This window comes from Tachypleus tridentatus, chromosome 12, assembly GCF_004210375.1.
Source record: "Tachypleus tridentatus isolate NWPU-2018 chromosome 12, ASM421037v1, whole genome shotgun sequence".
Lineage (NCBI taxonomy): Eukaryota > Metazoa > Arthropoda > Merostomata > Xiphosura > Limulidae > Tachypleus > Tachypleus tridentatus.
The window spans coordinates 47,290,742-47,310,410 of NC_134836.1; the positions used below are offsets into that span (position 1 = coordinate 47,290,742).

The 19,669-nt window shown below is 32.9% G+C and overlaps 1 protein-coding gene across 2 annotated transcripts in view; it reads right to left on the reverse strand.

The window, feature by feature from the left end:
* LOC143233213 (irregular chiasm C-roughest protein-like) overlaps positions 1–19,669 on the reverse strand; it is a 45,204-nt gene that overhangs the window by 18,657 nt on the left and 6,878 nt on the right. For both annotated transcript variants that reach the window (XR_013018039.1, XM_076469183.1), the window contains exons 2-8: positions 17,262–17,386; positions 8,209–8,400; positions 7,591–7,713; positions 6,035–6,141; positions 4,763–4,970; positions 3,398–3,512; positions 47–189 (exon numbers count right to left, since the gene is read on the reverse strand). Coding sequence is in view for 1 of the 2 variants with exons in the window: in XM_076469183.1 (XP_076325298.1) it covers positions 47–189; positions 3,398–3,512; positions 4,763–4,970; positions 6,035–6,141; positions 7,591–7,713; positions 8,209–8,400; positions 17,262–17,334 (961 nt within the window). In the remaining variant the exon portion in view is untranslated. The remainder of the gene's footprint in view (positions 1–46; positions 190–3,397; positions 3,513–4,762; positions 4,971–6,034; positions 6,142–7,590; positions 7,714–8,208; positions 8,401–17,261; positions 17,387–19,669) is intronic.

Here is a 19,669-nt window from a genome sequence, read left to right on the forward strand (position 1 = left end):
TTAAGATAATTTCAAAACTCATGACAAAGTAACACAGTGTACTTACATAAGATATTCAAAGTATGTTTTACTTTTGTAGTTCCCATGACGTTACTCACTTCACAACTGATTATGTCTCCATTGTTGGCCCTTGTTACATGGTTTAGTACAAAAACATAGCTGTGAACATTCAATATTTGCTGGTCATTTCTGAAAGGACAACATAACAATGATATATTCAGATCATATTTAGACTGCACACACATATTCATCTGTTATTTATGGTAATTGATTGATATAAGAGATTCATAAAATAGACAATACAGAAAACGATATTAGTTGTTAAAATCTATATAAGAGTGAATGTCTCTCTTTCTTTGTTGTTATGTTCTTTGACACTACTTTTTTTGCACGGTAACATCTTTAAAGCTACAAACTTTAATCTCCAGGTACATCTGTACATATGTAAGCTACATGAGCTATGTGATCGCGGCCTCAGATTTCGTTTTAAGGCCTCAAATCTGGGTCAGAATGACCAATGTGAAACGTTTTGGCAAACCGGACAATTAGTTGGTCTCAATTTGTAAAGACTGGATTTTTTTATTGGTAATGTGTGATCATTAAGTTTGTTATTTACGTTTCGTCTTTGTGTGAGGACTTTTCTCAATCGTTCTATTCATTATCTATTATGTGTTAAAATGATTTAGGAACTTCGTGTACTCTTCATTTGTGTTCTAGTCCCCCCTCGTTTTCTTCTACACATACACGCCTATCCTTTAACTCCTCTTAATTGAAAAAAGGCTGGTACTTTCTTTCGACCTTGTGCGTACACTTCCTCGACTAAATAGGCTTATTTAAGTCATATATTTTACTTTGCTTACGTGTACTCGCAAGAATCAACTATACGATGACCTTACAGAAACGATCAGCCCCCCGCTAGTACATCGGTATGTTTACGGATTTATAACGCTAAAATCAGGGGTTCGATTCCCTTTGGGGGGCTCAGCGGATAGCTCCATGTGGCTTTGCTATGAGGCAACACACACACAGAAATGATTGATATCACCCTATTTTCACTTATGTTGTGATGCAACGAGAAGAAAGTGAATCATTAAATGGAATTATGATAAAACTCAAAATATACGGCAACTGACACTGATCACACATGTACCCCGCTAGTACAGCATTAGGTCTAGGGATTTATAACGCTAAATAAGGGGTTTGATTCCCCTCGATGGACTTAGTAGATAGCCCGATGTGGCTCTGCTAAATGAAAACACACACCTGACCATACAGCAGAAATAAAAACACCGGAAAGGAGAGGATTTTGTTTTGGATATATGAAATGTCAGACAAAGATCATGCAAGAAGTAGGAGCAATATAACTAATTAATTAAAACAGCTTTGACGTTCTCTTGTGTGCATTGTTATTTTGATTGATTTTACTCAAAATATTTAGTTAGGTAAGGAAATCATTTTAATTTTGTTTTTGAAAGAAACCACTATTAATATAATTGTTTTAATCAAAATAGATTGGGATACTTACAGCTATTTCCATCCGAGCAACGCCTGATACTCTGTTAATATATGATAATGTCAGTAGTACTGAATTAAATGTTTGAATGTACAATTGAGAACATTATATAATGCTCATTTTATGTATAAGCATAAAATAACTGTGCTCAACTATCAGGTACAAAGCCCCCTCATGATTCACATTAATCCCACTTAATTCTATAGCTACTACAAGGGGGGTCCCTACTGACGAAAAAGTCGTTAAAACATCCACATATAGTACCTACGCACGTGTACTAAGTTTAATCCCGCTAGAGCGACAATATGTTATGGACATAGTTTCATAAATGGCACCCTTGATAGGGGTTAGAACTACAAACATAATAGTAGATTTAGACTCCACGACCACGCAAACCTGCTTATAGGCTTTCCCTCTTCTATCGTGCGTAGGTGACTTTCCGGATGCGTTTTAGCTTCTCTTGCTACTTAAATAAATTAGTTTGGAAAAGCTACGCTATATGTAAGTACGACCTCTCCAGGCCATTTCTATTTTTCCTACTAAGGCTGGCCCTACACGTTTCAACCTGAGAATAAAGCTCATAGACGTGCAAATTCACAAACACACAACATTTATTAATTCATAATCCACGTTACTAGCGATTTAGTTTTTACCAATTTAATTTCGATAGCGACACAGTTGTACGACACCTACTAAGTTAAAATTACATAACAACCGTTATATAAACTAAACTATTAAAGATATTAAGCATATTAACTATTCGTGGTATATTTTTATGTTCACTGTAATTTTTCCCTGTTGATCTAATTTTAAAGAAATACTTAGATGTACGCACACGATATATCATACTTTGATTCAATATACATTTGCCCTGCATGATCAGGTGGTTTAAGGCGTTCGATTCGTAATATGAGGGTCGCGCGTTTGCATCCCCGTCACACCAAACGTGCTCGCCCTTTCAGCCGTGGGAGCGTTATAATGTGACGGTCAGTCCCACTATTCGTTGGTAAAAGAGAAGCCTAAAAGTTAGCGGTGGGTAGTGATGACTAGCTGTCTTCCCTCTAGTCTTACACTGCTAAATTAAGGACGACTATCGCAGATAGAATTTGTGTAGCTTTGCGCAAAATTTAAAAACAATATACATTTCATTAGCTCGACTTTCGTTGTACATATTAATAAACGAAACAATTAAATGTTTGATTAGTTAAACGTACTCAGTGGAAAACATTTATTTTACCAATAAAAAATTATTAAGCAAAATCGTGAAGGTATGTTCTATATTTTTTAAGTTTTGTTAATAAATGAAGTTATTGTATCCCATAGTAACAAGAAAATGATATATTTTCTGTGTAACTTCTTTTAAATATTTTTTTAACAACTTACTCCATACTCCATAAATTTATTGAGTCGAAAATAATTTATCTGTTCAGTCTATCTGATGACTAGTTGGTGGTTGAATTAAAATATATTTTACTTTTTGTGGAAGTGAACAAACAAATTGTTTGTTTTCATGTATACGAAATGCACAATCTTGAATTAATTAATTTTACGAATTTTTTACTGATTTTTTGAATAATAATAATAATTTTCGCTTCAAGAGAAATGTATTAATAACTCTACTATTTTAACACTAAGGAATATTAAGATAGGTAGGATTCCAATTGTTTTGTCAATCCCAGGCGAAACATCGGCAAATCTTTGGGTTTGCAATGCTAAAATTAGGGGTTCGATTTCCCTCAGTGGACACGGCGGATAACCGAATATGGCTTTGCTCTAATAGAACGCACACAGTGTTCAAGGTGCGTACATAATTCGGATTTTTGATGAAGAAATAAACATAGAACAACAATAAAAACTATAGAGCGTCGTAAATATTCATCTCACCTGTACCATTTGAAAAAAACCTCCGGTGGATTAGCGTCAACATCGCAAGTAAGTCGCACGTTGTCATTCTCCAAAATTCTGGAATTATGAACCAGGAGATTTAACTTTGGGACATCTGTAAGTAGATGGAAACAAGCGTTTGGTAAGAAACTACAAAATAAGCTTTCGGTGCTGTGCTCACCATGGGTATTGAAACATGAATGCTAGAGTTATTAGCTTTCAAACTTACTGAAAATTCAGATCGAAAATAAAAGTAAAAAGTTATATATATATATATATACATAATATAAATGAAAGTCAAAGGTTGACTTTTATTCTCTGCTGTGCCTGAATACTTGAGAAAAAAAGGTTTTAGGAAATATAAAACTCATTTACCAAAGTATTAAATAAAAGCAATTTCTCGTTCTGGTACAATTGTACAAATTCCTTCATGTTATTTAATAGAGAGAGTTAATTCAGCTCGAAAACCTAAATGTCATTAACGTTTTTGAAAAATTCGGGGATGAAACTTGAAGTTGTATTATATACCCACACACATTTATTTATGTATATAAGAACAGAACGAACTAAACTAAACATGTCTTAGTCAATATATATTCTACTAATTGAGCGAACTTTGTAAGCTGACAAATTATTTTACAATTATTCATCTTTGATCGGTTTTTTCAAGCTAGTGTTTCTGCCGTTCTCGGATATTTAATATAAAGCTAGACAGTTGCGTGAGAACTGTCTTCCCTAATCTGTGGTCTGTTGATTACTACACTCGACTCGCAATCTGAGGTCACGGGATTGTCTCGTCCCTATAGAGAAGTTACAATGTAAGATCACCGGTACCATTCGTTGTTAAAGATTTGGAAGTAGATGACATTATTTAGCTGGTCTAATACTTCCATGTTAGTGACAACTAATGCAAATATTCTTTGAGCAGCTTTGAGCAAAATTCAAAAACAAACAAACGTCTCTAACGTTTTATCTCATAAAGTGAAGGGAAGTTGTTCAATAGTACACAAACACATGGCAAACTCTTGAGGTGTCCTTGTTTTACTGAATAGAGACACTTGATAGACGCTCTTTTAGCGAATCCACGGCTTTTAAGGGAGCGGAATGCATTTTTGTGCAATAGGTCTCTAACCATAATCTAGAATTTATAATCCGGACACGTTTACCTTTAGGCCACGCCTCGCTTCTTTTCGAATTAAAAATACTGCACCATTGTGAAATGATGAGGAGTGACTTTCAAGTAGTAAATTATTTCAGGTTGAGTTCTATTTAACTAGACAAACTACATCTAGTATATATATATATATATATATAGTATAAAATTATTCATTAAACTATTGAAAATAATCTAAAAGTTCTTCTTACATTTCACATCTACAGTAATAGTTACTAGATCAGGTTGTTTAAGCGCCGAATTTTCAGATTTACAAGTAAAATTTTGCAGGTGGCGCTTTCTTTCAGGTACAAATGTCCAGGACAAAATGGCGTTAGCTCTTTTCCCATCTATCATTTCATTGATTTTATATTCCGTTCCAACTTTTACCACGTCTCCTCTTTCATCAATCCAGGCAAGCTATGAGAAGTTATAAGTTATGGCTCGTTAATTACCAGTTAAATGGAGGGAATATCTACAAATCATAATAATACATTAATATTCGACAGCTAAGTTTCTTATAAAGTAATTTTTGAAAGGTGCAATAAAAGAATGTGACATTAAAAGTCACCTATATATCTATTTACACAGGCTTTAACAAGTCCGTAATTACATTCATCATTATTCTTGAGTTAAAATTAACCTATATTTTTATAAACGACTTCCATCAACTATATTATACTTAAATATTAGAGGCTTGTTTGTTTTATATATTCGCGCACACCCATTCAATAACTACCTACATTAGCCACCTCTAATTTTAAGCGATAGGTGAGAGGAAAAGCAGCTAGTCAACAGCGCTGACCGCTAGCTCTTTCATTACTTTAATCTAATAATGACCATTGTGCTTATAATGCACCTAAAGTTCACTAAATGCCAACTCATATTCTAACGAACTAGCAGTAGAGTTACACCCATATCAATACCAAGAAATTGTTTGGAGTTTACTACGAACGCATTTACAATACACATCATGTTGAGTGTACAATGAATGTTTTTAACACACTAAGTCAACCTTTACAAAACAACTTACAAAATAATCTCTACCATAACAAAGCAAATCTCGATTTCTTCATTCTCACTATATATATATATATATATATATGTATATATATATGTTACATATAGGATTGGAAATGACATTAAAACTGTTATCATAGGTGTTGATTTTTATTTTTACTTTAGACAAATTTTTACATCTACGATTATATTTTACAAATTTCATAGTGTTTACGTTACAAAAGTTTCGTTCGATTTCTTTCAAAAAGACATCAAGAAACCAAGACGAGCACTTCTTCAATACATATAGATTTAGTTCAAACCTCATGTGGATTTTAAAATGCAAACATACAAAAAAGTGTATAGAACAGAAGAAGCCAAGTTTTTGTACGATTTTTAGCAATAATAACATCAGAAAATTGTAATATATTGTTATTTTATTGAGGGTTAGTATCACGAAGTTATTGGAACACGATAATTCTAACCTCCGCTGCAGGACGACCTCCATGGGCCTCACACGTCAACTGCACGCTCATGCCTTCATTTGTCTCAAGATAAACTCCTTGCAGTATGATTGGAGGCTCTGGGGGAACTGAAAAACAAAATGACATTTTCAAGGTAATAATGAATTTAGGTAAAGCAGTGTGCTTTGATATATACTTATTATGAGAGAACGTACACTAATCTGCATAACAAATAAGGTGGAGAAAGATAAAATTATATCAGTTTTAACCTATTTTCTTCTTTCGAAAAATCCCTTCATCATGAGAATATACCAGTTTGATGTGATGATTTTGAACGAATAAAATATGTTTTACTATCAGTTAATTTACATTATGTTAAGCGATCCTAATAAAGTAGGAAACGTTAATGTAATATTGAAATATAAACCTATCAATCTACTTAAGAATTACATGGCTAAAATAAATTGTTGAAGGTAACTCATATTTAATTTTGTTCAATTTACATTATAAGTCCATCTAGTTCACATGTTAATACCTAGCTAACGTCCTTCGTTATTCACAGACTAGTAACAGATGAAGATTCTTTTTATCAATAGGTGTTTCTTACTATCGTAATTTTGGACGTTAACGAAACAATTATTCGGTATAAACAGTCCAGGGCTTGAAAGCCAAATTCATTTTACAGCATTTACATTTAAATAAAGTGTCTGTTCAGCATTTAACAATGGGCCAGATTCTCAGAACACTTTAACAAAAGTGCTGATTCTCCTAGAATTAATAGTGTCAGAACAGACTCTCTATCGAAATGCGAATTTAAATTATGTGAGGCATAAACTGAACATTTCGCCACAAGATACCAGCGACTAGCAGCTAAGGCTAATCTTTAAAAGAATGATCATTTCTTAAACATTAGTAAACATTACGGAATACTTTTGTTAGCAAATAAACATCATCTCAAATCACTTCTAATACTCTTTTATTTTGTTGTCGTTGTTCCGTATTTCAATTAACCTCAGTTGCTTGAAATTATAGGCTGATAGTTTTGTGGGTTTTTTTCACGTTTCAATTACTCCTGTAGACCTTACTGTGTAAAATAAACAGTGAATAAAATTAATTGAAAGCAACTGGAAACTCAGTTTATATATTTATTGAAATACTAACATATTATTCAGAGTATTTGACTTTTAATAGTGAAATATAATTTCATATATTTATAATTGAATAATTAATGGTAAGGTAATTAAATATACAGTAACTATATTATTTTTGCATAAACGAGTTATTAAAAGTAAACAACTAAACATCAAAATCCTTCTCATGTTTCAGTCTCTGTGCTAACTGACTATTTAGAGCAGTTTACGAGTACTACCCGTTTTCAAGATTACGAAACCTGTTTTTACAGAATTTGAGGTAAACATGTTTTTAAATATTCTATTAAAATAATTTTACAATGCCGCATTAGTTACCGTAAACAACAAAATCATTCGGAAATGACGTTAATTTTTTTTCATGTCAAAACTTAAAAACCAAACTACAAACTATATTCAATACGAAATCAAAATTCTTAACACACGTACCGAGCACTGTAACTACTGCTGTTGTAGATCGAATTCCATTGATCCCTTCGACAGCTCCGACTTGGCATTGAAATTCAGCGTCGTCGTCTAACTGGGCATTAGTAATTTGTAGAGAGTAATCATCTGTATAGGTAAACGAAAAAAAAACAAACACACGCACAAACTTGTGGTAACAGCACAATAATATCGTTTAAAGTACAAAACAGCTTATTCTTGGAAAAAATCGCAAAAACATAAACATTGTACGATTAAGATACGTTAGTATATGTAAATATTTTCAATTATAGAATGGGCAGTTATAGGATTTAAACAATTATTTTATAACGTTATTTTTAATTCTTTAGAGATGTAATTATTTCGATGTGTTACCATAGCTAATTAAGTGGAAGTGCCAGAAATGTATAACTGAAAGTTATATGAAATCACCACATTTTTATGAAGCACATGGTTGTAATATAGAATGTTCTATAAATACTTGAATAGTAAAATACGGACAATTTGTTATTGTATTAAGCGATATATATATATGTATATCTTCCTTCTGGTACCAGTTTTCGTAAATGCTACGGAATGCTAATTTATAGCTAGATTTAGAGTATGTTTGATTATTTTACTTACCTTCCTCATCGTTTCCTACCATAGTATACCGAGGAAAGCCGATAAGTTCACGATCCGATCCGAGACCGAATCCATCTCTCGTCCATTGGAGCATTCCTATTTTATTGTGAACACGACAAGGAAGAAGAATATCTTCTCCCTGAATGACTATCTTGTCTTTTGGTTCCCGAATAAATGTCTGCTCTATTAAACCTAAAGAACAAAAACCATTTAAGAGTTTAAAGTCACAGCGTATATGTTTTTCTTATAGCAAAGAAACATCGGGCTATCTGCATTGTCCACTGAGGGGAATCGAATTCCTGATTTTAGCGTTGCAAATCCGTAGACTTACCGCTCTCCCAGCGGGGGACTAGCGTCACAGGGTAAACACGTTACATAAAATTATGAAAATAAAATTGATATTGGACAGGGTATTGCGGTAATAATAGTATACTAAATTCTGTCATATCATTTAAAGATGTTTCTGCCATGTATAAAAATTGTCTCCTGTAGAGATATCTATTCCTGTGTTACAGTATAATATATATTGTACTCTCTGAGTGATATATATTGTACTCTCTGAGAGGGATAACAAGCCCTCAAGTTGTTGTACTGAAACCTCGGAATCTACGGGTTGAGGGTTCAAACCATTTCCTCAAACATTCTTGACTTTCTCACCGTGAGAGGAGTTATAATACAATAGTCAATTGCACGTTTTGTTACTAAAAACTAGTCCAAGAGTTAGCAATGGTTGGTGTTGACTAGTTGCCTTCTACTATGTCACTTCAAAATTCCGAGCAACTTTACGCGGTATTAAACAAGCAAATAAACAATACGGTATGGAAATCATTCAATATGTGCCACCAAGAACTTTGGTGACGTATTGTTAATAAATTAATATAAATATGTTGATTTTTCTAAGTTTTGTAATTATATGACATGTGATTTGCTCACGTACTTGATGTATTACATGATCAAGTCGCAAAAACATCGCAGTATAACTATCTCGTCTTATTAGTTTGTCGACTTTCTCTTTAAATACCCACAACACGGTGTAATTTGCAACGATTTATTTGTGGTTTCGCAAGAAATAAAGTGCACGTTCAGTGATGACGAGAAAATCCACTTGTAGAGAAAAATATACATGTATAAACGGCTGGTTTGGGTTGATAATTTTTTTATGTATAGGAGCGAACAACGTTTTGACCTTCTTCAGTCATCGTTAGGTTAACATTCCTACACTCAGCTACACAACTACCTTCAAACATGTGGTCAGCTATCGGTCAGTTACCTTTTTTTTTTCTTTGTGAGCCTGACGATGACCGAAGAAGGTCGAAACGTTGTTCGCTCATATACTAAAACAATTTTATCAACCCGAACCAACCGTTTATACGTAAATAAAGTGCACGTTTCTCACAGTCTATTTATAACAGGGAAATAAACCTTGTAAAAATAAAGCAGTTAAAACAGAAAAATTAACGTTGTTTCAAATAAAAAATATTTTGAAGGAGAAGGAGTATAAGTTATTTTATTTTTAATTTTTATATGTAAACAGCAACAACCAACTGATTTGTTCAAATGAGGTTTAGTTCTATTTAAATACACGCTTTATCGTAACTGATTTTGTATAATTGAATACTTTTAAACTTAAAAATTCTAAAATTAATTTATTTGTTCATACAATGATTTTTGTGTGGTATTGCGTCTCAGGTATTATTTCTATAGTTGACAATTATTTGTAAATAAACTTTTTTTCCATTTTTGCCAGATGATTAAGGCACTCGACTCGTAATCCGATGATCGCGGGTTCGAATCCCTGTGATACCAAACATGCTCGCCTTTTCAGCCGCGAGGGCATTATAATGTGACAGTAAATCCCACTATTCATTGGTTAAAGAGTAACCCAGGAGTTGGCGGTAAGTGGTGATGACTAGCTGCCTTCCCTCTAAATAGTCCTCGTGTAGCTTTTCGCGAAATTCAAAACAAAACCAAACCAAACAATTTTTTTCATTTCATCTTTTTGCTGTTTAAATAGGTTTTCCAGCCTAGCTGTGTTAACTCTCCAATTAACTAATTATTAATTCACAGTTACAGAAGATTATTTTATGAAAAACAATCTTTTTGTATCATATTCAATTGACCACTTTTTGAAGTTTATTTTCTGGTTTGTTCAGAATTTTTGAAAAAAAAATTACTGCTTTAAATATCACAAATTTTGCAGGAGACTAAATTATTTAATTTTTTGGGAAGTTTAACATCAACTGAATGATATTCACAGATCATGCTTTATCTAACTCTTTAGTCACATAAAGCTGTAAATATTAAAATATTGTGGTTAATAGGTTTGCTACGCGTGTATTTTTGTATTTTTAAATACACGGTACTTAATTTCCATAAGTCCTTTTACATTTTCTACTCGATGGGACTGAACGAAAATGAAATCTTCTAGAAACACAAAAGGTCTAATTAATTAATTCTTAAGTTTCTTAGCAACACCTGTGGTTATTAGATTAAACTTTGAAAGCCAGTAACTTGAACTAAAACTAAAAGGGTGAAAGTGTTAAAGAAAACATGAATTAAGATAAACTAAATGTACAGTGTGTGATTTCTAAACATACTGTTATGAACATTTAAAAATACTAACATTTATTGGTTTGTGTAAACCATCCAGACTCAAGACGTAATAAGTTGACAAGCTATCATAAAAAATGAAAAACATTTTAATTATATCAGAGTTTTCAGTGATGTCGAGAAAACCCACTTGAAGAGAAATATATATGCAAAAACGGCTCGTTTGGGTTGAGAAAATATTTTACATAGAAGAGCAAACAACGTTTCGACCTGACGATGACCGAAGAAGGTCGAAACGTTGTTCGCTCTTCTATGTAAAATATTTTCTCAACCCAAGCGAGCCGTTTTTGCATATATATATCAGAGTTTTTAGATAACTGAAGAATTCTATGTCACTTTATATTTAAATATTTCAAATTAGTAGCACATTTAAAGTATAATGTAGTTCGGTTCCACGTTATGATTCACATCTTAACTGTTGCTATTTGTTCATTGTTTTATTGAATTATTTAGATCAAGGCTTGTTTTCCTTATATTCATGTTCATATAAAATGTACCGTTTTACTCATCAACGTTGTACTATATATATATGTAATTATCTAAATGTAGTATTGTGCAAAAGTGTCACGACAGTAAATAATCAATTTTCAGACTACTTTCAAAAAAACAATGGCAGATAAATAACGGGTGAAACATTTATATTTTATAAACTTTCATATTTAAATTATACTTAATAAAGAAGGCCCGGCATAGTCAGGTGGTTAAGGTGCTCTGCACGTAATGTGAGGGTCGCAGATTCGAATTCCCGTTCCACTAAACACTATCGTCGTTTCACATTATAAATGTGACGATCATTCCCGTTATTCATTGTTAAAAAAGCTGACGATGGGTGGTAATGACTTGCTACCTTCACTGCTAAATTAGGGCCGGCTATCGCAGATAACGTCATGTGGCTTTGCGCGAAATTCAAAACAAACAAACAAATCAACTATTTTACAAATATCTTTTTCCGACTCAGCAATACCCCCCAAAACCATCACACTGCCTACCTTATGCTTCAAGGTAAGCAATGAGATAAATATCTTCCACCCTTTGTACAACTTAAATGTTGAACTAAATATTTCAAACTCATCCATGACATCCTTTTACAATCATCAACAGTCCATTATTTATATATTTTAGTAAGTTTTATCTCTTGACAATATTTGGAGATCGAAGTAAAAGTTGTTTTTTTATTTTTCTAACAGCTACACGACCAACTATTCTATTCTCATTAAGTCTTCTTAATACTGTGGATCTGGACACTTTTCTATCATTTGATACGTGGCTGTTCATCTTATGCTTGAGATCAGTGGAAGTGTTCCTTTTGTCATGAAGGCTAAAATACTTAACATCAGTATCACTAAGTTTAGGTGTTCTGACTCTCCGTTTTCTATCTTCAAACTTACCTGTCTCAGTCTCACGATCTAGAATGTACTTGGCAGTGTTTAGGAAAAATTTCAAGTTTGCAGCAATTTGTCGGAAAGTCCAACCAACATGACATAAAGCTCTTATGCGAACGTTCTGTTCTACTAACAATTCTCTACGTTTTTCTGGCTCGTGCCTTGATAATAAAACTTAATATATAGTATTAAACACTGTTTTATTTAGAGTTATTTGTGAAGTTCTCTCACATTGATTCTAGAATACTCTGGAACCCTATGCTAGCTTCTTTCTATATAGTTAAGAAATTACATGCGGTATCGTGACAGTTATTTTATACCATAAATTTGATCAGTATATTCATTCAAGCAGAACCCTTATGACGTACCCTTTGTACAAGTATATGGGAATTCTAAAGAATGATAAGTATTCTCATTCTGACTCATTCAGTTGTCAACAGGGACCGGTGAAGCATTACCATAATGTTAAAATTTACATTATCTAAAGGCGTGGAAGAATTAGCCCATGGAATGAAAAAAAATGACAAAATATGCTATTGTCTTAACACTTTTGCAAAGTGTTGTGTATATATAATATACGGAAGACAACTATTGCAAAACATGAACAAAAAATTAAAAAATATAGTAAACAAAGTGTAAGTATATATATATTCTCTGAGTTTACTTACGTAATTTATTTGTCCAATGTATATCATACACATATTTAATGTGTGTGTAGAACATTAATTAGTAGAGTTAGGATTAGTAAAATTAATGGTCTTATACACATCTTTAGGTTCACTCATAAGGTACTAATCGCAGAAAAATGTGAACTTATTTCTTCAAATCAATACCCAAAATTATGTTCTTTAAATTTGAAAGGTAGCGTTTTTTTTTTATAAAACCTCCAAGGTTAGACATAGTTAGAACACTCAACTCGCAAATTGTTAATCGTGAGGTCGAATGTGCTCGCCCTTTTAGCTGTGAGAGCGCTACAATGTTCCCTGTCAATCACACTATTCATTATCAAAGAGTACCGCAACAGTTGGTGGTGGGTAATTCTGACTGTGTGTTTTCCCTGTAAACTATCGCTTCAAAATTATGGATGAGAAGCGCAGTTTGTCCTTCGAGAGCTTTCAGAGAAATTCAGAAAACGAACAAACAAATATATAACATATTAAGAGCATATTAGGGCTACACGTATAACAATTTACATTACCTATAGGTGTTTTACTGTTCTGAGAAAAAAATGTTATATATCAGATTAAATTTAACTTACATGAGTGAGTGAATGTTTTTCTTATAGCAAAGCCACATCGAGCTATCTACTGAGCCCACCGAAGGGAATCGAATCTCTAATTCTAGCATTATAAATCCGGAGACTTACCACTGTAGTAGCGGGGGGCAACTTACATGAGCATAAAAACAAAATAATCTGAGATTAGAAGAGACAAACCTGTTGGTTATTCTCAAATTTGTAGTATGGGTTCTGTTATTCATGTTATAAAGAAGAATGATTACCAATCTGGGGTAAAAAAAGCAATATTTTTACTGAATACATCATTAAATCAGAACCTTCTGTTCATAAGAACGTAATATAAGGCGTATACTGGTACCAAAGTCGTTTGCCGCCATCAAATTTTGATTCCAGTCCTTACTGTGCTTTAATTAGTTACATTTTTATTTCGTTCGCCTTTTATTTTGTGACAGCATTTTATTAGGCTATTATTAGTATTTTTGAGTACTTATATTAATTACCCTGTTGTGTGGAGATTTCTATTGTGCATCGATTTTTACCCACACTACTTACTTTCAGGATGCAACAAACATTTGGTTTTTGGGGTTTGTTCAAATATCCGTGACACGACGAATATTACGAAATATGAGCCCAAACCAGACAAAAAGGGTATCTTGATACCAACTCTGTAGATCTTGGATGACATTAGTTACATAAATAATGGTATTTTGGAAATTTTGCATCATTCTCTATTATAAAGCTCTAACTTATTGTGTATCAATATACTTCATTACATGCCATAAGTGCTAACGTAAGAGAGTGTAATATTTATATAATTAGTAAGTTTATTCTTTTAGAAGATTTTTGGAAAACAGCGTCACGGTAAACTTTGAGAAGGAAATACGTACGTGTGCAGTTGTATGTAGTAAAATGTTTTAAAACTAAATTGTTTTAAAGTTTCAGTTATAGGTAAGAATTAAAGCATAGCCTAAACTACTTTATTGTGCTTTACATTGAATCGTTTTTATTACTGAAAGTTTCTGAAAATTTAATTTACATAATAAACTGTGAGAGTCATTTTCATATTTTAAGTTATCTAAGATATTTCTTAACTTCAAGCGAAAATAGAAAAGCTTATAATATCTCTCAAGCCTGATAGTTGAAACAGGATATGAATATTTTAATACCATAGAATGATGTATGTTACTTATATATGATACTTGCTTATACATTAAAGGCGTGAATAAGGCAAGCACTTAGCCATCACACAAAATGGTCCTTTATTTTCCCTTGAGACAACTGTTAGTAGCAAAATGGAATCATAAGTGCTGTCGAGCAACATGTTACAGCGCTGTTAATGATATATATATATATATATATATATATATATATCTTATTTGCTACAGTCCTGCTACTGTCAACATAGTGCCTTTCATAGTTTAACAACTCATCAATCATCCATCTGTTCGCATCACTGCTTTCATTCAATATGATTCAACCGCTTACGGTTTACAGCTCGCAGTACTGAAGTTGAAAAGTTGAGCTCGGGGTGGTAGTTTAATAAGATTCAATGGCCATGTGTTGTAATGTACGTTGTCTGTTTGCTTTTTGTCTGTCAACTCTTAAGCCTACTCCATTCATCAAGGTTGCTTAGATGTCCAAAAGTTGTATATAAAATAATAAGAAATTAGAAAAAGTTTTAGACTGTTTTGCTTTCAGATATACAATACTTTGGAGTTAAAAGTAAACAAACAAAATGATCTAGATCAACTTTTGGTTGTTAAACATTATGGATATCTTAATAAATTGTTCATGTTTATCAAATATGATAATATATTTTTATATATCATTATTTAAATATTGAAAACAGGTACAATTGATCAAACTGTTTACAGCGTAATTTTGTCCTAAAATTGCAAGGTGAAAGTTCTATTCATCATGAATGTTTACAGGATTCAACCTAAAAGCAGGGTTACACAAAGACATCTCTGACTGGTTTTTCTTTCCATGGAAATAGTAACAAGTTTTATTGGTTCTTTATTGTTATTTTCATACGTATTTAAGACTTAAAACTGATTCAGTAGATTCACTAATGGCGATTTTAACGTTGAATATACAGTGAGAAATGGTTCCTTCTGATTAATCTCAATAAATCAACGTTTAAGATCAACCTTATTTTATCATTTCATTATGACACTTAGTGGTATCAGTGATTTTCGTGCTTCATAAGTGCTTATGTTGATAAAAGTTCATATTCAGAGATATTATTGGATTTTAATTTATAATGTTAATGTAAACTATAAGTTCTGATCAAAAAATTAATGTATTTTGTCTATAAAGAAAAGAGAAAACTATGGGCAAAATACACAACCAAAATATAATTGTCTTCATTTACAACCATGCCCAGCATGACCACGCAGTTAAGACACTCGACTCGTAATCTCAGGGTCATTGGTTCGATTTGCCGTCACATGAAACATGTTCGTCCTTTTGGCGCTAAGGGCATTAATGTGACGGTCAATCTCACTACTTGTTGGTAAAAGAGTAGCTCAAGAGTTGGCGGTGGGTGGTGATGACTAGCTGCATTCCCTCTCACACTGCTAAATTAAGAACGGCTAGTGCAGATAGCCCTCGTGTAGCTTCGTGCAAAATTAAAAAAAACAAACATTTAAAACCACGTGTCTGTAATCTTACTTTTAATAGCTCTAAAATTTACCTGTTTTAACACGCTTACATAAGTAACTAATAGTAGTTGAAAAGTATGAAATCGACCGTATCATTTAAGATGGCAAAAACTTTTACTAACCAAGAACCTACCTCTTACTTTGCCAGTTGTCTATTTAAGTTACCAATATCGTATAGAGCATTTAACTGGAATGTATTCTACAGAAATGAACACATTATCTTACATTATGGTTAATAACAAAATCTACCGATATAAAATAATTTGTTCAAACAAATTCATTTCGGTACAAGGTGTAAACTGAATAAGATACGTGAATTGTTGGTCTAAAAGAAATCTACAAGGTTAGAATATTTAAGTTACAAATAGCAAGATAGCAAAGAAAAAAACAAATGAATATACTTAATTCGTCAATAATTAATATAGTAAAACATCTCTGAAACGTCCACAGGTGGATGAGCGATGAGAATATGAAGTTACAACGCTACAATCCGGGATTCAATTCCCAGCAGTGGACAGAGCATAGATAGCCCCTTAAGTGGGTGATCGGTAAGACTACGGACTTATTACTATGTAATTCGTCACCCAATTCCTGCGATCACTCACCCGATAGGAATGTAGTAAGTTTTCAGATTTACAATGCTACAATCAGGGGTTCGATTTACCTCCGTAGAAACAGCTGTGTCTTGGGTACAAGAAAACAAACGTGTGAAAAAGGGCACAGATAATCTGTTTTGTAGGTTTGCATTATACACTAGCAGACATTGTGTATGATTACATACTACTTATAAACATCTGGGCTTATGAATCTACCCATTTATTTTATACGATTATAGAAAACAAAAAACAACAAGACATTTCTATTATGAATTATTCTTGATGACGAGAAACTCCTTTGAAACATAATGTATCTCAGAACGGGTATAAAAGTTTTACTAATAAAGCAGAAAACAACGTTTCTACCTTCACAGGTCATCTTTGTTAACCTAAAGATGACCTAAGAATACCCATACCAGCCGTTCTGAGATACATAACATGAATTATGTTTGCCAGACATACTAATAAATTATTACATATCTACATGTCTATTTAAATTGGCTAATTCTAAGCTAAACTAATGTAAAACACTTTTTTTTTTCAAAACTCAGACAAGTTTCTTTACCTTCGCTTCGTTCAACAAGATTAGAAATCAGAAAAATGAAGATATTGACTGGAATGCCCATGGAGAAAGTCATTTTAATGGTTCTCTCCTCGATTAAAGTTTCAGTTGAAAAGTGAATATCAAACCTAAAGAAAAAGAATGAACAGAAATTTTAGTATTCATATAAATTCGCAGGAATAATTTTTTTTATTTTCGTTTACATGTGTGTTAGTAAAGAAATTTCGAAGTAACATAGTGTGACATGTAACACGTGTTGCAACAACTGTTTTATGAAAAAGGATGGAGTATGATCAGTAAGGCTAAGTTAGTTTAGACAGTTTCAATATTACAAAAAAACAACAAAAATGTACATTATTTCGATTTATTATGACCTAACTGTTAGTGCTCATGGACTGTGAATCTAATGGTGTAGGATTCAATACTAGTTGTTGCAAAAAACACGTTTCACGGCAAAATCTGATTATTTAATCAAACTGAGAATTGGTAACGAGTGCTGTTAGCTACCTGACTTCACTTTTGTTTGTCAATTCACATTTAGAACGGTTCTGAGTAGATTATCTCCAGTGTACCTTTTGAAAATATCTGAAACAAAGAATATATGAATCGTACTTGTTAAAACCACGTCGTCGTTACAGAACATGTCGTCATATTTGATCATGCTCTATCTGACAACTGTTCTCCATGATAATAGCACAGATGTGTCGTTCCAATACCAATGTGGTCCGGCATGGCCTAGCGCGTAAGGCGTGTGACTCGTAATCCGAGGGTCGCGGGTTCGCGCCCGCGTCGCGCTAAACATGCTCGCCCTCCTAGCCGTGGGGGTGTATAATGTGACGGTCAATCCCATTATTCGTTGGTAAAAGAGTAGCCCAAGAGTTGGCGGTGGGTGGTGATGACTAGCTGCCTTCCCTCTAGTCTTACACTGCTAAATTAGGGACGGCTAGCACAGATAGCCCTCGAGTAGCTTTATGCGAAATACCCAAACAAACAAACAAAAAAAAACTGTAATTTATTATGAGTGTAAAAACGATTAGTCGAGTCTTATACAGAGAGTGGTGTGGACGGTAAAACTAAGCCTATAACGATTATAAAGATAAATGCTCAGAAAACCAACTTCGTATTACACGTAAACAATATACACTATATATGCCTACCTACAAAGTAAAAATATTAAAAACAAGCAAACAGGAATTGAACTAGTTATTTATAGTCATAAAATTTTATTAATTTTTGTAACGTCAAACTGAAAGACATTAGTGTGTTTTTCGAACTAATTTGTGAAACTAGGACAATGTACCTCATTAATCACGATATAATACGTTTGTCGATGTTGAAGAATAATCTGAAGAGAAATGTATTCCTGGGACATTTACTTTAATTATTTTAGTTTAAACGTTTCTTAGTAAGTAAGATACTTTACGAAATTGAAGCTGTGCTGTGTAGCTACTTAACAGTAAAGCTGAAAACGAGATTTAAAGGAATTTATTGAAATATCCACCATTGTTATTTTTTATTTAGATACTGTGTTATGTTTTCTTATACCAAAGCCACATCAGGCTATCTGCCGATTCCACCGAATACTTAGATACGAGACAGACTTAGTATTGTATGAATAGTGAAAAACCGAAAGCTAGCCAAATATCAGAAACCTAATTTGCCTGAAAAATCTTATAAAAACAGGTTACGTTTTTTGTTTTGTTTTTTTTGTTAATAGAAATATGGGAAAAAGTCTAATTATCCACCCTAACTGCTGATATATGTTATGGGGAGTACTTGTAGGAGGTAAAAGACAAATGCATTTATGGATGACTTAGAAATCCAGGGGAACACGTAAAACATATTCACGCTGTAAGAATAAATATAAATATTCTGCAAATCCTGAAGGATTTTTAGTTTAACTTGTTCTTGTTAATACTAATCATACGTATTTTCTGTACAGGAAAAGTGAGAAACAAAATATTAGAAATGGATATTTTAATGCAAAGTTTGGATTTCGATACATTCCAAGCTTAATTATGTTAGAATATTTGCAGTTTTCAAATAAACGTCAATTTGCAGTAGATGAAATGAGCATTTAACTAAACATAGCTATTAAATTCATGAAACAAATAATGGTTACTAATAATAATGAATAGGTTTGCCGTTTGAGTGAAGAAACAGACAAGAGGGAATCTTCAGTAGCAGTGGCTGTAAATATATCTCCAATCATTTAAGAGATGGAGCTATGAGCTAAACGTTAGCACTTAAGAAAAAACTTAGAACCATCCTATCAGCCACTATTCCGCAGCTAAAAAATAAACAAAAATTACAGTCATATAGGTATCCTAGAACCTTTACAACCATCAACAAATGACTAGGTAATCTCCTACGAAAGGGGGAAAGTTATGATTCGGTGAACGAGCGAAGCA